This window comes from Lissotriton vulgaris, chromosome 12 (assembly GCF_964263255.1).
Source record: "Lissotriton vulgaris chromosome 12, aLisVul1.2, whole genome shotgun sequence".
NCBI lineage: Eukaryota > Metazoa > Chordata > Amphibia > Caudata > Salamandridae > Lissotriton > Lissotriton vulgaris.
The window spans coordinates 56,216,197-56,232,527 of record NC_141700.1 but is presented as its reverse complement, the minus strand read 5'-3'; the positions used below and the strand labels follow the sequence as shown (position 1 = coordinate 56,232,527).

At 48.6% G+C, this 16,331-nt stretch overlaps 1 protein-coding gene across 1 annotated transcript in view; it reads right to left on the bottom strand.

Moving 5' to 3' along the window:
* SEMA6B (semaphorin 6B) overlaps nt 1–16,331 on the bottom strand; it is a 292,947-nt gene that overhangs the window by 73,967 nt on the left and 202,649 nt on the right. The window contains exons 2-3 of the mRNA XM_086947060.1: nt 14,296–14,447; nt 13,259–13,388 (exon numbers count right to left, since the gene is read on the bottom strand). Of these exons, the coding sequence (XP_086803186.1) occupies nt 13,259–13,388; nt 14,296–14,416 (251 nt within the window). The 5' untranslated portion in view covers nt 14,417–14,447. The remainder of the gene's footprint in view (nt 1–13,258; nt 13,389–14,295; nt 14,448–16,331) is intronic.

Here is a 16,331-nt window from a genome sequence, read left to right as displayed (position 1 = left end):
TGCCAATCGCAGTGTGGTGGAATTTTTCTTGTGCGAGGCTACAGAACGGTAAGTTGGCGAGAACGAGCTAGATTTTGTGTCCCTAAGCATGATTTACAGTCACTAGAAGGACATCTGGTGACATTTTTCCAACACGGGCAGTCGCAAATGTTTGCGGTCAGAGGGCTGCAGCTCGAGTAGAAAATCACTTAGTAGCTGCTCTCTCAAGTGCACTGCATGGTTCTGTTCGTTCTGATTTTTCAGCACGGAATGCACTGCCGGGACTAGATCACAGTGCGAGCAGCATGACATGCCTATTTCTGCCCATTGTCAGAACTCAGCGGCATCTCAAAGAGTTTTATGTAACTCTGCGGCTTTCCACTGAGTCAGATTCCGCAATTTCCGCCTACTCAGCACCTCCTTAAAGACACAGATAGGGGCACTGCTCTGCAAGTTTGAACAATCGCCAACGCCTGCACCTCTTTGCCTCTGAACAGGTCATCAGCGCTCCTACATCTGCTTTAAATGCAGCAAAATCATATTGCAAGCAGTACCTGACCACCTACCAGCAACCTAACCTTCAGCAACGCCTGCAGCGCCAATCCCCTCTCTCAGTCAAAATCCACTCTGGAGTCTCAGCCCCCAGCTTTTTCACCTACTGTTCTACAACAGTCTATATTAGACCCGTCATAGCAGTGCTCCTCTATGACCCCCAGATCCCACTGCATCCCAGCTACTCACTCTATCCGATTAGCCTTTTTTGCTCAAATTCCTAGTTAATTTCAAAGCTCAGGTCTGCAAAACAGTTCTCCACACACCCAAAACCTTCAGCCCCCAACTATCAAACCTTTAGATCTTACCTTCAAAATTCTACCCTCTATGAATGAGTTGTTTAATCTCTCGGTCAGTTTAGGCACCTACCCAAAAAGTTTACATTAGCAACTGTTTTACCACAACTCAAACAACTCACGAGGACTCTCTTCAAACTCTTAGGTTGTCGTATTGTTTCAACACCTATCTTTTTCCAAAACACTCTAAATCTCTCTTCACACGATCTACCAAGCCCTCTCCAGTCAAGTTTTCATTAAGGGTGGGCAGAACTTGTAGGGGTTACAGAAAAACTCAGCAGTATTCTGCTGAATTCCGCCAACGGGCAGAAAATATGTAGCTGCTGCTCGTGCTGCAATTTAGCATTAGTAGCTCGAACCGTGCTGAAAATCAGCGCGAGCGGCACCATGTGTTGCGCAGGAGCGTGCGGCCATTCGAGTTGATTTTTCGGCCGCTTGAGTAGAAAATCTACTTGAGCAGCAGCAAATCTACTCGAACTGCAGCCCTCTGATGGTGACCACTTGCAAACGACATTGACTGCCTGTGTTAGTAAATCACGCTAGGGGAAACCAAATCTCGCATGCCAGCTCGCATTTTCTGAAGCCATGTGGGAGAAAAATTCCGCCATGTGATGATTGGTGGAATTTGGCCAGAGCTCCGCATTAAAGAGTTACATGGAGTAGCCATAATTCCGCCGGCTCCGCGGGTGGAACTGAATATTCTGCCCACCCCTTGTTTTCATGCACATCATTCAACACAAACCACCCTCACTCGTGTCTTCAATTTCATCACCTCTGCTCACCACTGATGCTGCTCTTCTGTCCTCGCACTTTCGACCATCAACCCAACCTCCCCACTCCTGCACTGCTGCCAAAATGAGCTTCTGGTGTCTCACAGATCCTGCTCCGGATTGGTTGTCATCCTACCTTTTCCTTTGCTAACCACCAAGCCGTACATCCTGGGTTCCCTCAAGGTGTCTGTCCTGGATCCACTTCTCTTCGCCATCAAAAATCCCTGCATCATCTACTTGGTTGATACACATCCTTTTTTTCCAGTTCTCAGCCTTTACCTCGAGGCTAGCACTTCTGCCATTCTCACATTGAATGCCAGTTTATTTTCTTGATACTGAAACCTACTAAAATTGACGCCATCTTGATTACCAGATTCTGCCACACCAGGCATCATATCCCAAACGTAATCCCCTGCCTAAAGTTCTCCCTACTTCCCTTTGCCGTAAACCTGGGTGTGCTCTCTAACTCAGACAGGGCCTGGAGTTATTCATAACCAGCACTACAGGAACCACCAGGTGCTAGGTGTAAACTACCCCAAAGATCTCCCCTCTCTTTACTCCCAGGGAGGGCCTTAATCAATGCAGACGTTATGCAGAAAAATCCACTTTTGGACGGACTCCTTGGTGGCTACCACGTGGCTTCAACTTTTCTCTGATACACAAAGTTATTCACTTTCCCATCCGTACTACCTTTACGTGACTCACTAGCCTGACAAGAGGAGTGTTACGGAACTACGTGAAAAAGGGTGATGACAGATATCCAAGTAGTGCAACGAGATACTACTGCACTACATGGAATGCCACTACTGGTGCTTTCCCACCCCATTCCAACAAGGCGCTCCTTCATCGGATGCACTACATCTGAATTAATACTGCAGAGGATGCAACTACTAGTGTTGAGTAACCCAATAAAATGAGGTCCCTCTACAACAGAGGCACACACTGGAATTACCATTTCTGAGAATACCACTGCGGAGCGTTCCACTACAACGAGCAAGGTCCTTGGAAGACTTAGCTTTGGGATTAGGTTGGGATTGGTAATTTAATTTCATTTAGTATAAGGGTTTGTGCTTGTGTTAGGGTAAGAGGTACTGATGATGTGTCACCAAGGTAGAGTCGAAGTTGGCGGTTCGAAGTAGAGGTAAATGCCATTAACTATGTTGTTGAAGTAGCAATGGTCAAAGTAGTAACTCTGATGTTGCTCGCTTGAGGTGAAGGACCGTGGTGTAGTAACAGAGGACCATACTGGTGGGCACCACAGGAAGTCGTATTTCTGGTCACGACCCCACGACTGTCCGACTGTGAACGCTCTGTTGGCTCCTAAGTTATTCCAGTGGGTGAGAGTTTCCCAGCCAGGAACCCCTGTTCTCTGGTGACTGCACCAGTGGCATGCAGGCAGGCCTGTGGGGAGTGGCCCCCGGCTCACAGTGTGGGTGTTAGCAGGAATATTAGATCATGTGCCCCCCACTGCGGCTACTGTCCCAACAAGACACCCTTTGTGTGAATCTGGAGGGGAGTCCCCAAGGATGGTAATCTTCAAAGGGGACTGGTAATCTTCAAAGGCTTGGTGCCCCCTGTAAGAGAGCTCTGCCTTTCACATGCCCTCCCCTTCCTATCCGAAATAGTAGTTTTGTAGTTTTACCCGTGAGGCCAGTCCCAGGAAAACTACATTCACTCTTGCATGCACACACTGCAAACTGTGAGGAACTGCGCGACTCTACGCCACAATGACGCCCACAGTCCTGAACAGAGCTTTCATTTACCACAACAGTGCATTCTGGGACTTGAGGGCTAGTTTTCGTTCAACTAAACCCATTGGATCTCTTTCACACTTGAAAACAGTAAGGCGGCTGCGTGTGGCGGAGGCAGTCTGGTGTATTTCCATGTGTTAGCGCTCCCTATGGTTGCAGTTTGGGGACAGTCTGGTATTGTCTTTTTGTTAAATTTTAGGGGGTGCTCACATTAGGTCATAGATAAAACTGATATATATATATATATATATATATATATATATATATATATATACACACATCATTTCACTCCGCGTTTAAATGCTGTCGCATTCGCCTTTCCAAAGACACGGACCCAAGATTCCAGTAGTTTATCTGTTTATTTGCTGTGCCGCCATTTTATATATATACTTTTTTTATCAGTTTATGCCAAAAACACTGCTTTGCAGTGAAAAGTAGTGTGCGGGGCAAGGTGTGGTGTCTTTTTTTCTGTATCACCTGCTGGCACATTCAGCAGTTGTGGTGGGGGCCCAAGGGGATGGGCACAGTGCCGAATCAAACCCTGTGGAGGCCATAGGCAGTTGATATTTCGGGACCCCCTTCATTTGGTTTCTATCTTTTGGAAACAATTCAAGAAAGATTGATTGTAATTTTCTTTCAAGATCAAATCAATATTATTTTGATCAGTTGTCACAGGACCCCCACAAGGAGTTGCCTTTAGGCCTGTGCAGGCGCGCAACACCCATTTGCCTCAAAGGGCTTCAGCCCCAAACCGTTGTGTGTGGCAGCCCGGGATGAGACACTTCCCGGGCTACTTCCCGGGCTCTGAGCACTTCACAGGTCTTTAAAAGACCTTGTGCATGTTAATGGGGCTTTGTTGATGTTTCACCCCTTCCAAGAGCCCCTGCACCTCGACTCTGCCGATTGCCTAAAGATTCAGACCCCCCCCCCCCCAGAAATTTTTCTTAGCCCTCTCCCCCCCCCGAAATTTGACTTTAGTTGCGCCTCTGGGCCTGTGCCTACTTTGCCTATTTGGTAATCCAGAACTGGGTGAGGAGGGCACACAGAGCCGAGGCACCGGCCCCCTCTGGCCCACGTGCACCCCGCGCCCTGGCGCGCTCGGAACCCAGGGCCGGGGAGGTTGAACACGAGCCGCTGGGCCTGTGGAGCACAAAAGAAAATCAATGGAAAACTCCCCGCGGCGGGAATGCCCCGTGAAAAGAGCCAGGGAACCCGAGGATTGAGGGGGCGGCGGGCGGCAGGAAAGGACGCCCCGCGGCCCGTGTACGTCACTCCCAGCAAGAGAGGGGAGGGGTGGAGAACAATGCGCAATGTTATGCCCCTCTCCATGACGTCAGAATCTTATTGTCGTAGAAGGATCCCTCTGGAGCCACGCCCATTCACGTACAGCGCTTTGACGCCACCAGCTGCCTACTCTGCACTACGTAACACGACGTAAACAGAGATATGGCGAGTTGGCCAGAGGAGAAGGGCACTGGAATGAGATGCCAGCGCCTCGATGGCGTCCTAGGTGGATGCCCCTGGTCTATGTTGCTCTTCAAAAGTGGTTACCCAGAGGGGTTGGAGCAGATGCATACAGCCAATAGAAAGCAATACACGGGGGGGGGGGGGGGTGTATTTTTGTATATATTATCTTATCTGTATTCACGTTATCAACATAGAAAAGAATGAATGACTGTAATTTACTTTACAAAATTGGAAAACACTGGTGGAGGCAGGACCTGGAAAACCTATAATTTTAGTACATGATTTAATACAGTTTCAAAATATTTTTTTCCAGCCATGAATCTAAATACACTCAGTGTTGACTCTCCCACCTGTGGCTTACTAAATGTCTTTCCCAGAATTCCCCAGTCCACGTGTTCCAACATTACCCCATTTCTTTTTTTTCTAACACCAAATTTCCAACAGGGGTCACCAGGCGTTTCTCCAGTGGGCCACCAGGATTGGGTCCGGTTTTGGACCAATGGGCCGTTTTTGTTACTGGGGACCGGGGCCAGTTTTGCAGCGTAGCTGCAATATCGCCCCCATGTAACAAAGGCGGCAGCAGTGAGACTAGAGTGGTGCTTTCCACTAGCGGTGATGAGACAGGAGTGGTGCTTTACATGGCGGCAAATAGTTTGAATTGTCATTTCTAGTATCTATTGAATTATTAAATGCTGGTGTTGTGTTCATCTGAAAATTAGACAAACAGCACCACCGTGTGGCGGTCTGCTATTAGTGCCGGTGCTGAGATTTAAATGCCCGTGTTGAGCACTGGAGACAACCAGCTCAAATTAAGCACTGCTTGACTGGTATGTCCTAGCCTTACTGGCCTTAGAGTGGGGACAGGGTGTAGAGAAATTGTAAAATTGCTGCAGGAAGCAACCCTCAGAACAAAATACCTGCAGAGAAAAATATGGATAGCGATCAATTTGCACTAAGCAAAATGATTCCAGGGTCTATGTGCTTATGGTGATTGTTTGTGACACAGAAATAAATTAGTGAATGGTGCAAACTGTTGAACGTAGGGTGAGCAACTCACTTGAGGGGATTAAATATATATCAGCTTCCAGTCCTGAACTTTTCACCTACAAAGAATGGATTTAAGATTTGTTGATCTAATTAGTTCAAGGGAAGGCAAACATAACTGCATCACCCATAAGGCATTAGGCTAGCTCAGAAAAGTCTAGAACTGGAAACAATGCCATTAATAACCTAGAAGTGGCCACTCTAGTCGAATGAGTTATGTATAACTTTTCTGCTACCTTTAAACTGATATACTCGTTCCAAAATAAAAATGATCCATACATTAAGGATCTTAAGGCAGAAGGTTCTGTGAATTCCACACTCCTGTGTACGTATTGGTAGCCCTCACCACCCGCGGAGGCGGGCCAAACGTGGGGTGGTGGGCCTGATTCGGCGGCATCATCAGCTGTTTATAGAAGTTGGACGACACCCCCCTCTTATTTAACGGAAATTGCATGGCGTGTGACTAGTACTAGTGAAATATCTGGGGCGCACTCTCCCACTATTAGGCGTCGCCCTACTACTTAAGAGAATGCCTCGCCCCTACTATATAAAGAAAGGGGGAAGCCGTTCACTTACTATGTAAAGAGAGTGGTGGCGTTGATACTACTTCAATAGACTGTACGCCGTTACCCTGCAATTTAAAGATTGGGGATGCCGTTCCTGACACAGGGCGCCATTCCGCCACTATTTAAAGAGCAGGTACGACGCCCATCCACTACTAAAAGAGGGGAACGGCATCCGCTTTGGACACTCACCCTTCTACTGACAGCTGGGCAGAGGAGACCGGGCCTTTCTATGCGCCCTGAGTGTTTGACAGGCCTAAAAGGTGATCCACCATGGCGAATGCCTACTCCACCCTGTGTTCCATTCTCTGGCAGGATGGCGGAGGGCACCTCTAGGCGCTATGGTCCCCAGTCCCACCAGCACAATGGACGCTACATCATGGCACATAGCTGAAGAGCATGGCTTCCTATCCATCCCCGGGGGGGCCTTCCCAGGGACCAGTGGTCCGTGTGCGGGTGAAGCCCAGCCCTACCCCAATCCCCCCCCCCCCCTCCACCAGCCATCGACACCAGTGTCCTCGGGGCTGCCGCTTCGCCGGTAATGTGCAGCGGGAAGGCTGCCTCGCTGGGATGCAGGTTGCCATGGTGACACATCTTGTCTGAAGCTCTTGGGTTTCAGATGAATAAGGATTTTTGCTGCAGCTTCCACCGTCACCCCCCGCCTTCGCCGCCCCCACCGGCACAAAAACACAGAGGGCCTTCAGTGCTTCCTTGCCCCCCTCCTCCTCCCCCCGCACAACTTTCTGACTCTAAAGGAGAGATGGCCCTCTGTTCAGAGTAGCAGCCCACAGCATCAGACAGGTGGGGGGCACGAGGACGGGCGACGCTCAGGGGGTTACCCACCTATTCACCTCTCAAATATTTGGAACCCCCCCTCCCCCCCCCTCCACCCCCTCCACCCGCCATAAGTGTTCTCTCCGCTCCTACCCTCCTGCCTCACCCCACCTACGCCGACCTTGGCGCCGCTGTGCCACGTTTAATTCAGATTTTACACGGGTATCTCTCAGCATTTTCCGCTAAGTCAAGGAGGAAGGCCCCTCCCCCAAACCCCTACCATTTTTTCAGAAGAATTTGGACGTGAAAAAAGAGCGCATCTTTCCACCCTCTCACCTGCCAACACGCAGCGTGGGAAGATGGCGCGCGGCGCAAAAGCGCTGGGAACCGACCCCCCGCGGCCCGTGCCCGCGCCTGGCATCTTTCTTCCCAGCCCTCGAGGCTCGTGGCCTGCCCGGCGGCCCTGGCACCCGAGGGGGGCGCACAATGGAGGCTGTCGGCGAGGCCCTTACTGCAAGAGCGATGGCTTCAGACGTGGCCTCCCTGCCAAGCCTGGCGCTCGCCTCCTCTCCAGGAGAAGGGGGGCTGCAGGACAGGAGGTGGGGAGAGTCCAAGGGGCACTGGCAGCTGATGGGGAACGGCGAATGCCCCTATCTTCAGCAGCCAGAGGGAAAAATATAAGTGGAAGCGATATCTCAATAGGGGTGGGCGGAATTTGCGTAGTCGTGCTAGGCAAAGCTCAGCGAAACGGTATCAAATCTCCGCGAGCACGCAGAAGTTCTGCGAACACGCAGAATTACTTGTTTCGCCCATTTGCAATGTTTTTTCCTGTTCGCGAACGGTGTTTGCGTGCTCGGGGAGAAATATCTTGCGAACATGCATTTAGAAAGCACGAACAGCAAAAAATTCCGCGAAGCGGATCGTGAAATTCTTGGCAATTTTGCATTCTCCGCGGATCGTAAAATTACCCAAATTCCACAAATTCCACGAGTGGAAGGGAATTTACCGCCCAGGCCTAATCTCGACGACCATTGTGATCCGTCCTAACCTTTCAAATACTATCCATGCGCCCGAGCCCTGCTAACTTTCACGCAGCCTTTTAAATTCGCACTGTGGCCTTCTCCCAAAACAGAGGCGTAACTTGATAATGTTAGGGTCTCAGATTCCCCAACAAGAAACCTGGTGAACCCAACAACAAAGGATTGTGGGTAGGTTGAGGAAGTGGGCTGATACTATGGGCAGTGAAGCCCACTTTGGAACTGGGAAATCAGGTTTGAATCTCGGCGTCGGCTCAACATCCTGTGATTCTGGGCAAATCACGTAATCTCCTCTTACTTAAAAAAGAAAGATGAACGTGACCTTGTGTAATGTAACTGATGCTCAAGTAAAGTACTACAATATCTTGGGATGAGTCTGCGCTATATAAAAACTAAAGAAAATAATATAAACGTACTGAGAGGAGTTAAGGGCCTGAGATGGGTGTGGCCTGCAACCAGTGCTTAATTTGTAAAAAAAATTAAGTGCCAGGACCTTTTTCGGAAGACCACTGCAGCCTGTGCACCACCCATATCCTGCCAGCACGGCCAATGACAGTACCTACATAACATCTAACAAACACACTCCTACAAATGTGACAATTCAGACTATTTTAGGCCACACAAAGCTGTAATAAGGGCAAGAGAGGCTGGTATTATTCATTTTTTATGTATATTGAGTTAATAAACAAGGTTGTCGTGCTCATCTCAAATTAAAAAGATAGCACCACCATGTGGTGGACTGTCATTAGAGCCTGTGCTGACAATTAACTGCCAGTGCTTAGCACCGTAAACAACCAGCACAAATTAAGCACTGCCCGCATCCCTTTTCTGGCAGTTGCAGTCTACGAGTGAGGGGCAATGGCCCACAGTGCTTGTACACCATTTTAAATTAGAGAGTGCCCAAAAGCCCTGGACCCTGTCTGCAGGGGCGGCTCTAGGCTCATGGCGGCCCTGGGCAGGGAGCGTAGGTAGGGGGCCCCGGAAGAGGGGGTCCGGGTGGGGCAGAGCCCCCCCGGAGCTAAGGGGGGGTCAGGGTGTTTAGAAGTGAAACAGAGCCAGAGGCCGCCAAATCCCTGCCAGGGGCCGCCACGCAAATATGTATCCATCCTCAGAGGATTATTATATTCAGGATATATATTGGCGTGGTGGCCCCTGGGGTATGGCGGCCCTGTGCAGGTGCACAGCTTGCACATGCCTAAGGCCGGCCCTGCTGTCTGCCAGCGCTTGAAGTTGGTTGGAAAAGGTGGGGTTTTCTAAAAGGGCGTGGCCACGGAAGCATGACCAGGAATCCTTTCTAAGAGGTGTGGCCTCTTAGGTACTTGGCTTACACAACGTAAACAAACATCCTGTGCTTCACAAATGGGCCCATTTGGCTGATGTTTCACCTCTGAGTTTCCATTATTGCATCCAGACATATGGCACAACATGCCCAAAACAAGACTGGCCTATTGGCTTTGCCGATTCTTGTCAGCTACATGAAATAAATGAGTGGAAACTGTGATTTTGTGCTGAATAATTAGAATTGGGAATGTTTTAATTCTGAAAAAATGAGGCTGTGATTTAAACATTACAAAGGTCTGTGGAGGAAGTACTGGTCTTCTGAGTACCTCCGTCACTTTCGTTCTCTTCTTCACGCCTCTTTCTTCTGCAGTCTCCCACTCTGTTAGACACTCACCCTCTTTTTTCTCTCCACATCTTTTTTAAATTCTCCATGCGCACATCTCACACCTCATCTTTTCTCTTTAGCACTGTTTTTAATCCCTGCCGCACATATTTACTTAAATCCCTTCCTCTCCACCACCCCAAGCACTCAACCCACTCACTCCCCTGTGATTACTGCATTCTCTTTTTTGTTACGCTGACCATTTTTTAACAGCTGTGTACCTTTTCCACAAAGTTTCCCTTAAGTAAAATTTGGCACGCACATAAACAACGTTCTGCACTCTGCAGAGAGGCCTAGGATTGAATGTGCATGCAATCTGAACCCCTTTAGGACCCATTGGCAGGCACTGTGAGAGACTTACTCTAAAGTTGGGATCACGCCTCATCCCCCATCATAAACACCCACCCAGAACCTGCACTCACCCAGACACCTCGAGGCGACTCAGTTGCCAGTTAGCCCTACACACGAGTCATGTCACATGAAATAAATGACATACACATAGAATCACAAAAAGAAATAATCTAAGGGAATGCAAAATGGGAAATAAACTGAAATGTAAACAGAGACTGCTTTGCTGGCATGGATAATATTTAGGGGTTTTACATTCATTGTTGAGAAATCCATCTGTGTCTTTTCTGGTAAAGTTAAGGGCATGAATATAAGGCCCCGAAAGGGACAAGGTTCTTAGTTAGTTTACACCTGCCCCACTTAAAGGGCTGCTGCAGGCACCACACAGGCAAGGAAACCCTCCCAGTTGTGTTGAGATAGTGTCTAACTGCACCTGACTGTCACTGCAGGGCTGGGACCAAACAGAGAGATTATTTGTGGCTGTTCAACCCCATGCAACCCTATTGAAGATACATCCCTGCCCCAAAACCAGCTCAACAAACCACAACATGGAAACCTCGAACCTTCAAGCACTCAAAACACCATATCCCAGGTGACCACCAATGAAGATCTGGCCTATGCCCAGCCTACTCTCTCTGATGTTTTTGTGAGTCTGACCTCCTTCTGATGTTTGGGTAACTCTTTCTTCTCTCTCATATTTAGATACTCTGAACTTTCTTTGATGTTTAGGTGAGCATGACCTCTCGCTTATATTTGTATGAGTCTGTCTTCTTCTGGGGTTTAGGTAAGTTTGAACCTCTTTCTGTTGTTTAGGCGAGTGTGAAATCCATCTGATGTTTAGGTGAGTCAGGCCTTTCTCTCGTGTTTAGGTGAGTCTGGCCTCTATCTGATGTTTAGGTGAGTCAGGCCTTTCTCTCGTGTTTAGGCGAGTCTGGCCTCTATCTGATGTTTCGGTGAGTCAGGCCTTTCTTGCATATTTAGGTGAGTCAGGCCTCTATCTGATGTTTAGGTGAGTCAGGCCTTTCTCTCGTGTTTAGGTGAGTCAGATCTCTCTCTCGTTTTTAGGCGACCCTGACCTTTATCTGATGTTTAGGTGAGTCAGGCCTCTCTCTTGTGTTTAGGTGAGTCAGGCCTCTCTCTCGTTTTTAGGCGAGTCTGAACTTTATTTGATGTTTAGGTGAGTCAGGCCTCTCTCTCGTGTTTAGGTGAGTCAGGCCTTTTTCTCGTTTTTTGGCGAATCTGACCTCTATCTGATGTTTACGTGAGTCAGGCCTTTTTCTCATTTTTAGGCGAGTCTGACCTCTATCTGATGTTTACGTGAGTCAGGCCTTTTTCTCGTACTTAGGCGAGACTGATCTCTATCTGATGTTTAGGTGAGTCAGGCCTTTTTCTCATTTTTAGGCGAGTCTGACCTCTATCTGATGTTTACGTGAGTCAGGCCTTTTTCTCGTACTTAGGCGAGATTGATCTCTATCTGATGTTTAGGTGAGTCAGGCCTCTCTCGTGTTTAGGTGAGTCTGGCCTCTATCTGATGTTTAGGTGAGTTAGGTCTTTCTCTCGTCTTTAGGTGAGTCAGGCCTCTCTCTTGTGCTTAGGCGAGCCTGACCTCTATCTGATGTTTAGGTGAGTCAGGCCTCTCTCTTGTGTTTAGGCGAGCCTGACCTCTATCTGATGTTTAGGTGAGTCAGTCCTTTCTCTTGTGTTTAGGCGAGTCTGACCTCTATCTGATGTTTAGGTGAGTCAGGCCTCTCTCTTGTGTTTAGGCGAGCCTGACCTCTATCTGATGTTTAGGTGAGTTAGGTCTTTCTCTCGTCTTTAGGTGAGTCAGGCCTCTCTCTTGTGCTTAGGCGAGCCTGACCCCTATCTGATGTTTAGGTGAGTCAGGCCTCTCTCTTGTGTTTAGGCGAGCCTGACCTCTATCTGATGTTTAGGTGAGTCAGGCCTCTCTCTTGTGTTTAGGTGAGTCAGGCCTCTCTCTTGTGTTTAGGCGAGCCTGACCTCTATCTGATGTTTAGGTGAGTCAGGCCTCTCTCTTGTGTTTAGGCGAGCCTGACCTCTATCTGATGTTTAGGTGAGTCAGGTCTCTCTTGTGTTTAGGCGAGCCTGACCTCTATCTGATGTTTAGGTGAGTTAGGTCTTTCTCTCGTCTTTAGGTGAGTCAGGCCTCTCTCTTGTGCTTAGGCGAGCCTGACCCCTATCTGATGTTTAGGTGAGTCAGGCCTCTCTCTTGTGTTTAGGCGAGCCTGACCTCTATCTGATGTTTAGGTGAGTCAGGCCTCTCTCTTGTGTTTAGGTGAGTCAGGCCTCTCTCTTGTGTTTAGGCGAGCCTGACCTCTATCTGATGTTTAGGTGAGTCAGGTCTCTCTCGTGTTTAGGCTAGCCTGACCTCCATCTGATGTTTAGGTGAGTCAGGCCTCTCTCTCGTTTTTCAGCAAGTCTGACCTTTATCTGATGTGTAGGTGAGTCAAGCCTCTCTCTCGTGTCTAGTTGAGGCTGAACTCTATATGATGTTTAGGCGAGTCTGACCTCTCTCGTGTTTAGGTGAGTCAGGCCTCTCTCTTGTGTTAAGGCAAGCCTGACCTCTATCTGATGTTCTGGTCAGTCAGGCCTCTCGCTCGTGTTTAGTTGAGTCTGAACTCTATCTGATGTTTAGGCGAGTCAGACCTTCTCGTGTTTAGGCAAGCCTCACCACTCTCTCGTGTTTAGGTGAGTCAGGCCTCTCTCTCTTGTTTAGGCGAGTCTGAACTCTATTTGATGTTTAGGTGAGTCAGGCCTCTCTCTCGTGTTTTGGGGAGTCAGGCCTCTCTCTCTTGTTTAGGTAAGTCTGGCCTCGCTGTGGTGTTTAGATGAGTGTGGCCTCTCTGTGGTGTTTAGGTGAGTCAGGCCTCTCTCTCTTGTTTAGGTGAGTCTGGCCTCTCTGTGGTGTTTAGGTGAGTGAAACATCTCTAACTAGTTAAGTGAGCTTGACCCTTATCTGATGTTTAGGCGAGTACCCCCAGCACCCCCAGACTTACCTGTCTCCGATGTACAGCGTCCGGTTCACCCTGAGCATCCTCTGAATGTTGAGTCTCTCGTTGTGACCACCGTCAGGAAAATAAGCCCTGGTAGACCCTCTGCCCACAAACACTGGGTAATCCCTCACACCTGCAGAGACAGGAGAAGAAGGGCATGAGACATGAACACAAAAGAGGGACATGAGGCATGAACACAAAAGAGGGACATGAGGCATGAACACAAAAGAGGGACAAGCATGGAATGCTACCTCCAGCCTTTCAGACAGACTTGAGAGATGACTGTTCTGAGTATAGTGGAGAGTGCCAGAGTAATCCTTATTTTTTTACACTGTAATTAAAAATTAGATTATATTTTTGGACAAGATTTGTTAGATATAAATGTGTGTGTAACATTCTTGAGATTATTAAATTTATGTTTTTATTATTGACTCTGAGTCACTCTTTCTTTGCTCCTAAATGGCTGCTTTATAGTGAGTTTTGCTTGGTTTTGTAGCATCTTGGGCTAGTTGGAACCACCAGGCTGTCATTGAAGAATACAATCCTTGACTGAGAGTGCTGCATGGGCTAAAGACCAAGAAGTAAGGTGCCTGGGAGGGTATGTGTGTACATCCCAGTAGGTGCCGTCACCTCATTGTATTAGTCTGTGTAGACATAAGATGGAGACATAAGCCACGGTGGCGCGAGAGTTGTAAGTCTCAATACGAGTTCTACAGTATTGACCTGCACTTGTAGCATCTCCAGAATTTTGAGTACCAAAATATTATCAAGGTAATTGTATAGGGAAGTATAGATTTACTATTCTTAACTCCACATCTACTGTCTATGTCACTAATTTAGAAGTTGACGTTATGGAGTCAATGCAAATGCAGGTTGTTGTCAAAAACTCAATATTTTGGTAGAACCTTGATAAAGGTGATGGGATGTTGAGAAACAGGTAGGTGCTCTGACTCTCAGTGTAAGGGACCCTCTCCAACCCACATCTCCTTTAGCGGTCACTTTGCACCACCCCGCCTCCATCCTACGGCGTGCTTGCTTACTCTCTGCGGGCGCCACGCTGAGCGGCCCCGGCTCCTCAGGGAACGAGGCCTCCACTGCTCCATCCAGCAGGACGAGAAGAAGCGGCGGCAGCAGCAGTGGCAGCAGAGCGCAGGCGCTCATGGTCTCCGGACAGCGAGCTCGGGATCGCCACCTGCAACGAAGACGAAGAAACAAGGTGAGCTCAGAGGCGAGGGTGGACACTTAGGCGAAGGCTCGCAAGTCCATTTACCGTAAAAGTCACTTCATCAACAAGAATATGTATGTGCATATTACAGTCACTTCTAATTCCAAATATTCAAGAACAGTTAGAAGGCAGAGTGATTGGCCACATATTTATTTTCACATTTTAGTGCAGTTGTCCCTTACCACCACTAGGGGAAAACTATTGGGGAGAGATGTTGGCCTAACGGCTAGGGCGGTCAACCTCGAATCTGGGGAACTGGGTTCGAGTCTCGGCAATGACGCTGAACATCCTGTGATTCTGGGCAAATCACTTAATCTCCCCTTGCCTAACAATAATGAATGTGTCCTCATGTAATGCCACTGGTGCTATGTAAAGCGATCTGATACCCGATTCGGGTCAAGTTTGCGCTATATAAAACTCTGTAAAAAAATATAAAAAAAATGTAAGTGTATCTTTCAAGTAGTGGACTCCTCGGTACCAAGAAGCTGATAGGTTTAACACATCCCTTCGCGTATCTTCACACAGCCAGAGACTGCATGGACATTGACGCGTCCATTTGGTGCAGTAGAGGAACATCCCTCCTCTGAACACGCTGTACTTTGAATGGCTTTATTGGTTACTTTTTTGCTTATTTGTTTTTATGGTAGATCACCACCTCCTATTAGAAGATCAGCGCCACATTATATATTTTGAAAGGTGCGCCCAGCGAAATGAAGGAAAATGTGCCGTATTATGATGAAAGCGCGTCCCTGTGGAAGGCACATTCATGAGAAAAACGGAGCGGCTGCTTTGAAGCCGCTCCATGTTTTCACAGTGCGGGCAGCAACCGCCTGAACTTTTAAGGGGGATTAGAGATCCCCTTGGAGGCAGGTGCAGTCAGTGACTGCATCCGCCTGCAAAGGAATGTCTGGGGGGGGTCTATGGGACCATAGGACCCCCTCAAGAGGGCTGCTCTCAGGGTGCGCACTCTCAGTGTGCCTCCGGAGAGCTTCTTTGCCTATGCGCCCGCGCCTGAATTATGGCGCGGGCGCAGAGGCAAAGGGATTTTCTCATTTGCATGCTCCACGCACCCATGCAAAGGAGGTAACACCCCTAAAGATAGCGCTGCCGCTTTAAGTGTGCCAGCTCTATCGGTATTACAGAAGGGGGCACACAAGCATCTGTGGCCCCCTCAGAGGGGGCACACAGAGCGGACGCAAACGCCTGTTGGGCCCCGAGGCCTCTTTGTGTAATACGGCCCCAGGTGTGCTTTACCTTTAGAAATCCTTATGGTCAACAATCCCCGTCCCATCCAGAAACATCACAGTAGAGAGATGTGCAAATGCATCAATACTTTCAGCGTTGTCTGGTTCTTCATCAAGGGACCGTTACATGTGGCGTTACAGTGCTGGAACGGCAGTCCGTACATTGGGTAACACACGTGAAGCCATTATGTGATTGGCTGTTAATGAAGGGGTGGTCTTTGGGGGAGGGGCTGCAGCCACAGAACACTGGCATAGTGCTGGGAGAATTGAGAACCAGAGGTGAAGCTATTATGTGATTGGCAGTTAAAGAGGGAATGGCCTTTGGGGGAGGAGCTGTGGCCACAGAAAGATGGCCTCGTTCAGAGATTGATGGACCTGACTGGTTCTTTATCTCTTCGCCCCGCTCTTGCTTGAGTTTTGTTCTGCCTTTGCTTACCATGCATTTTCTTTTCCCAGGTGTCAAGTTTTGACTCCCACACCCCTACCCGCCCTATTCTCGCTTAAAGAACCTGTGACCTCATTCCCTATCAAACCAGCATTCTATTTGGCACCTTTCCATGTCTCGGCCTGTCCTTCCTGCCCAACGCGGGCATGGGGGACAGACAAG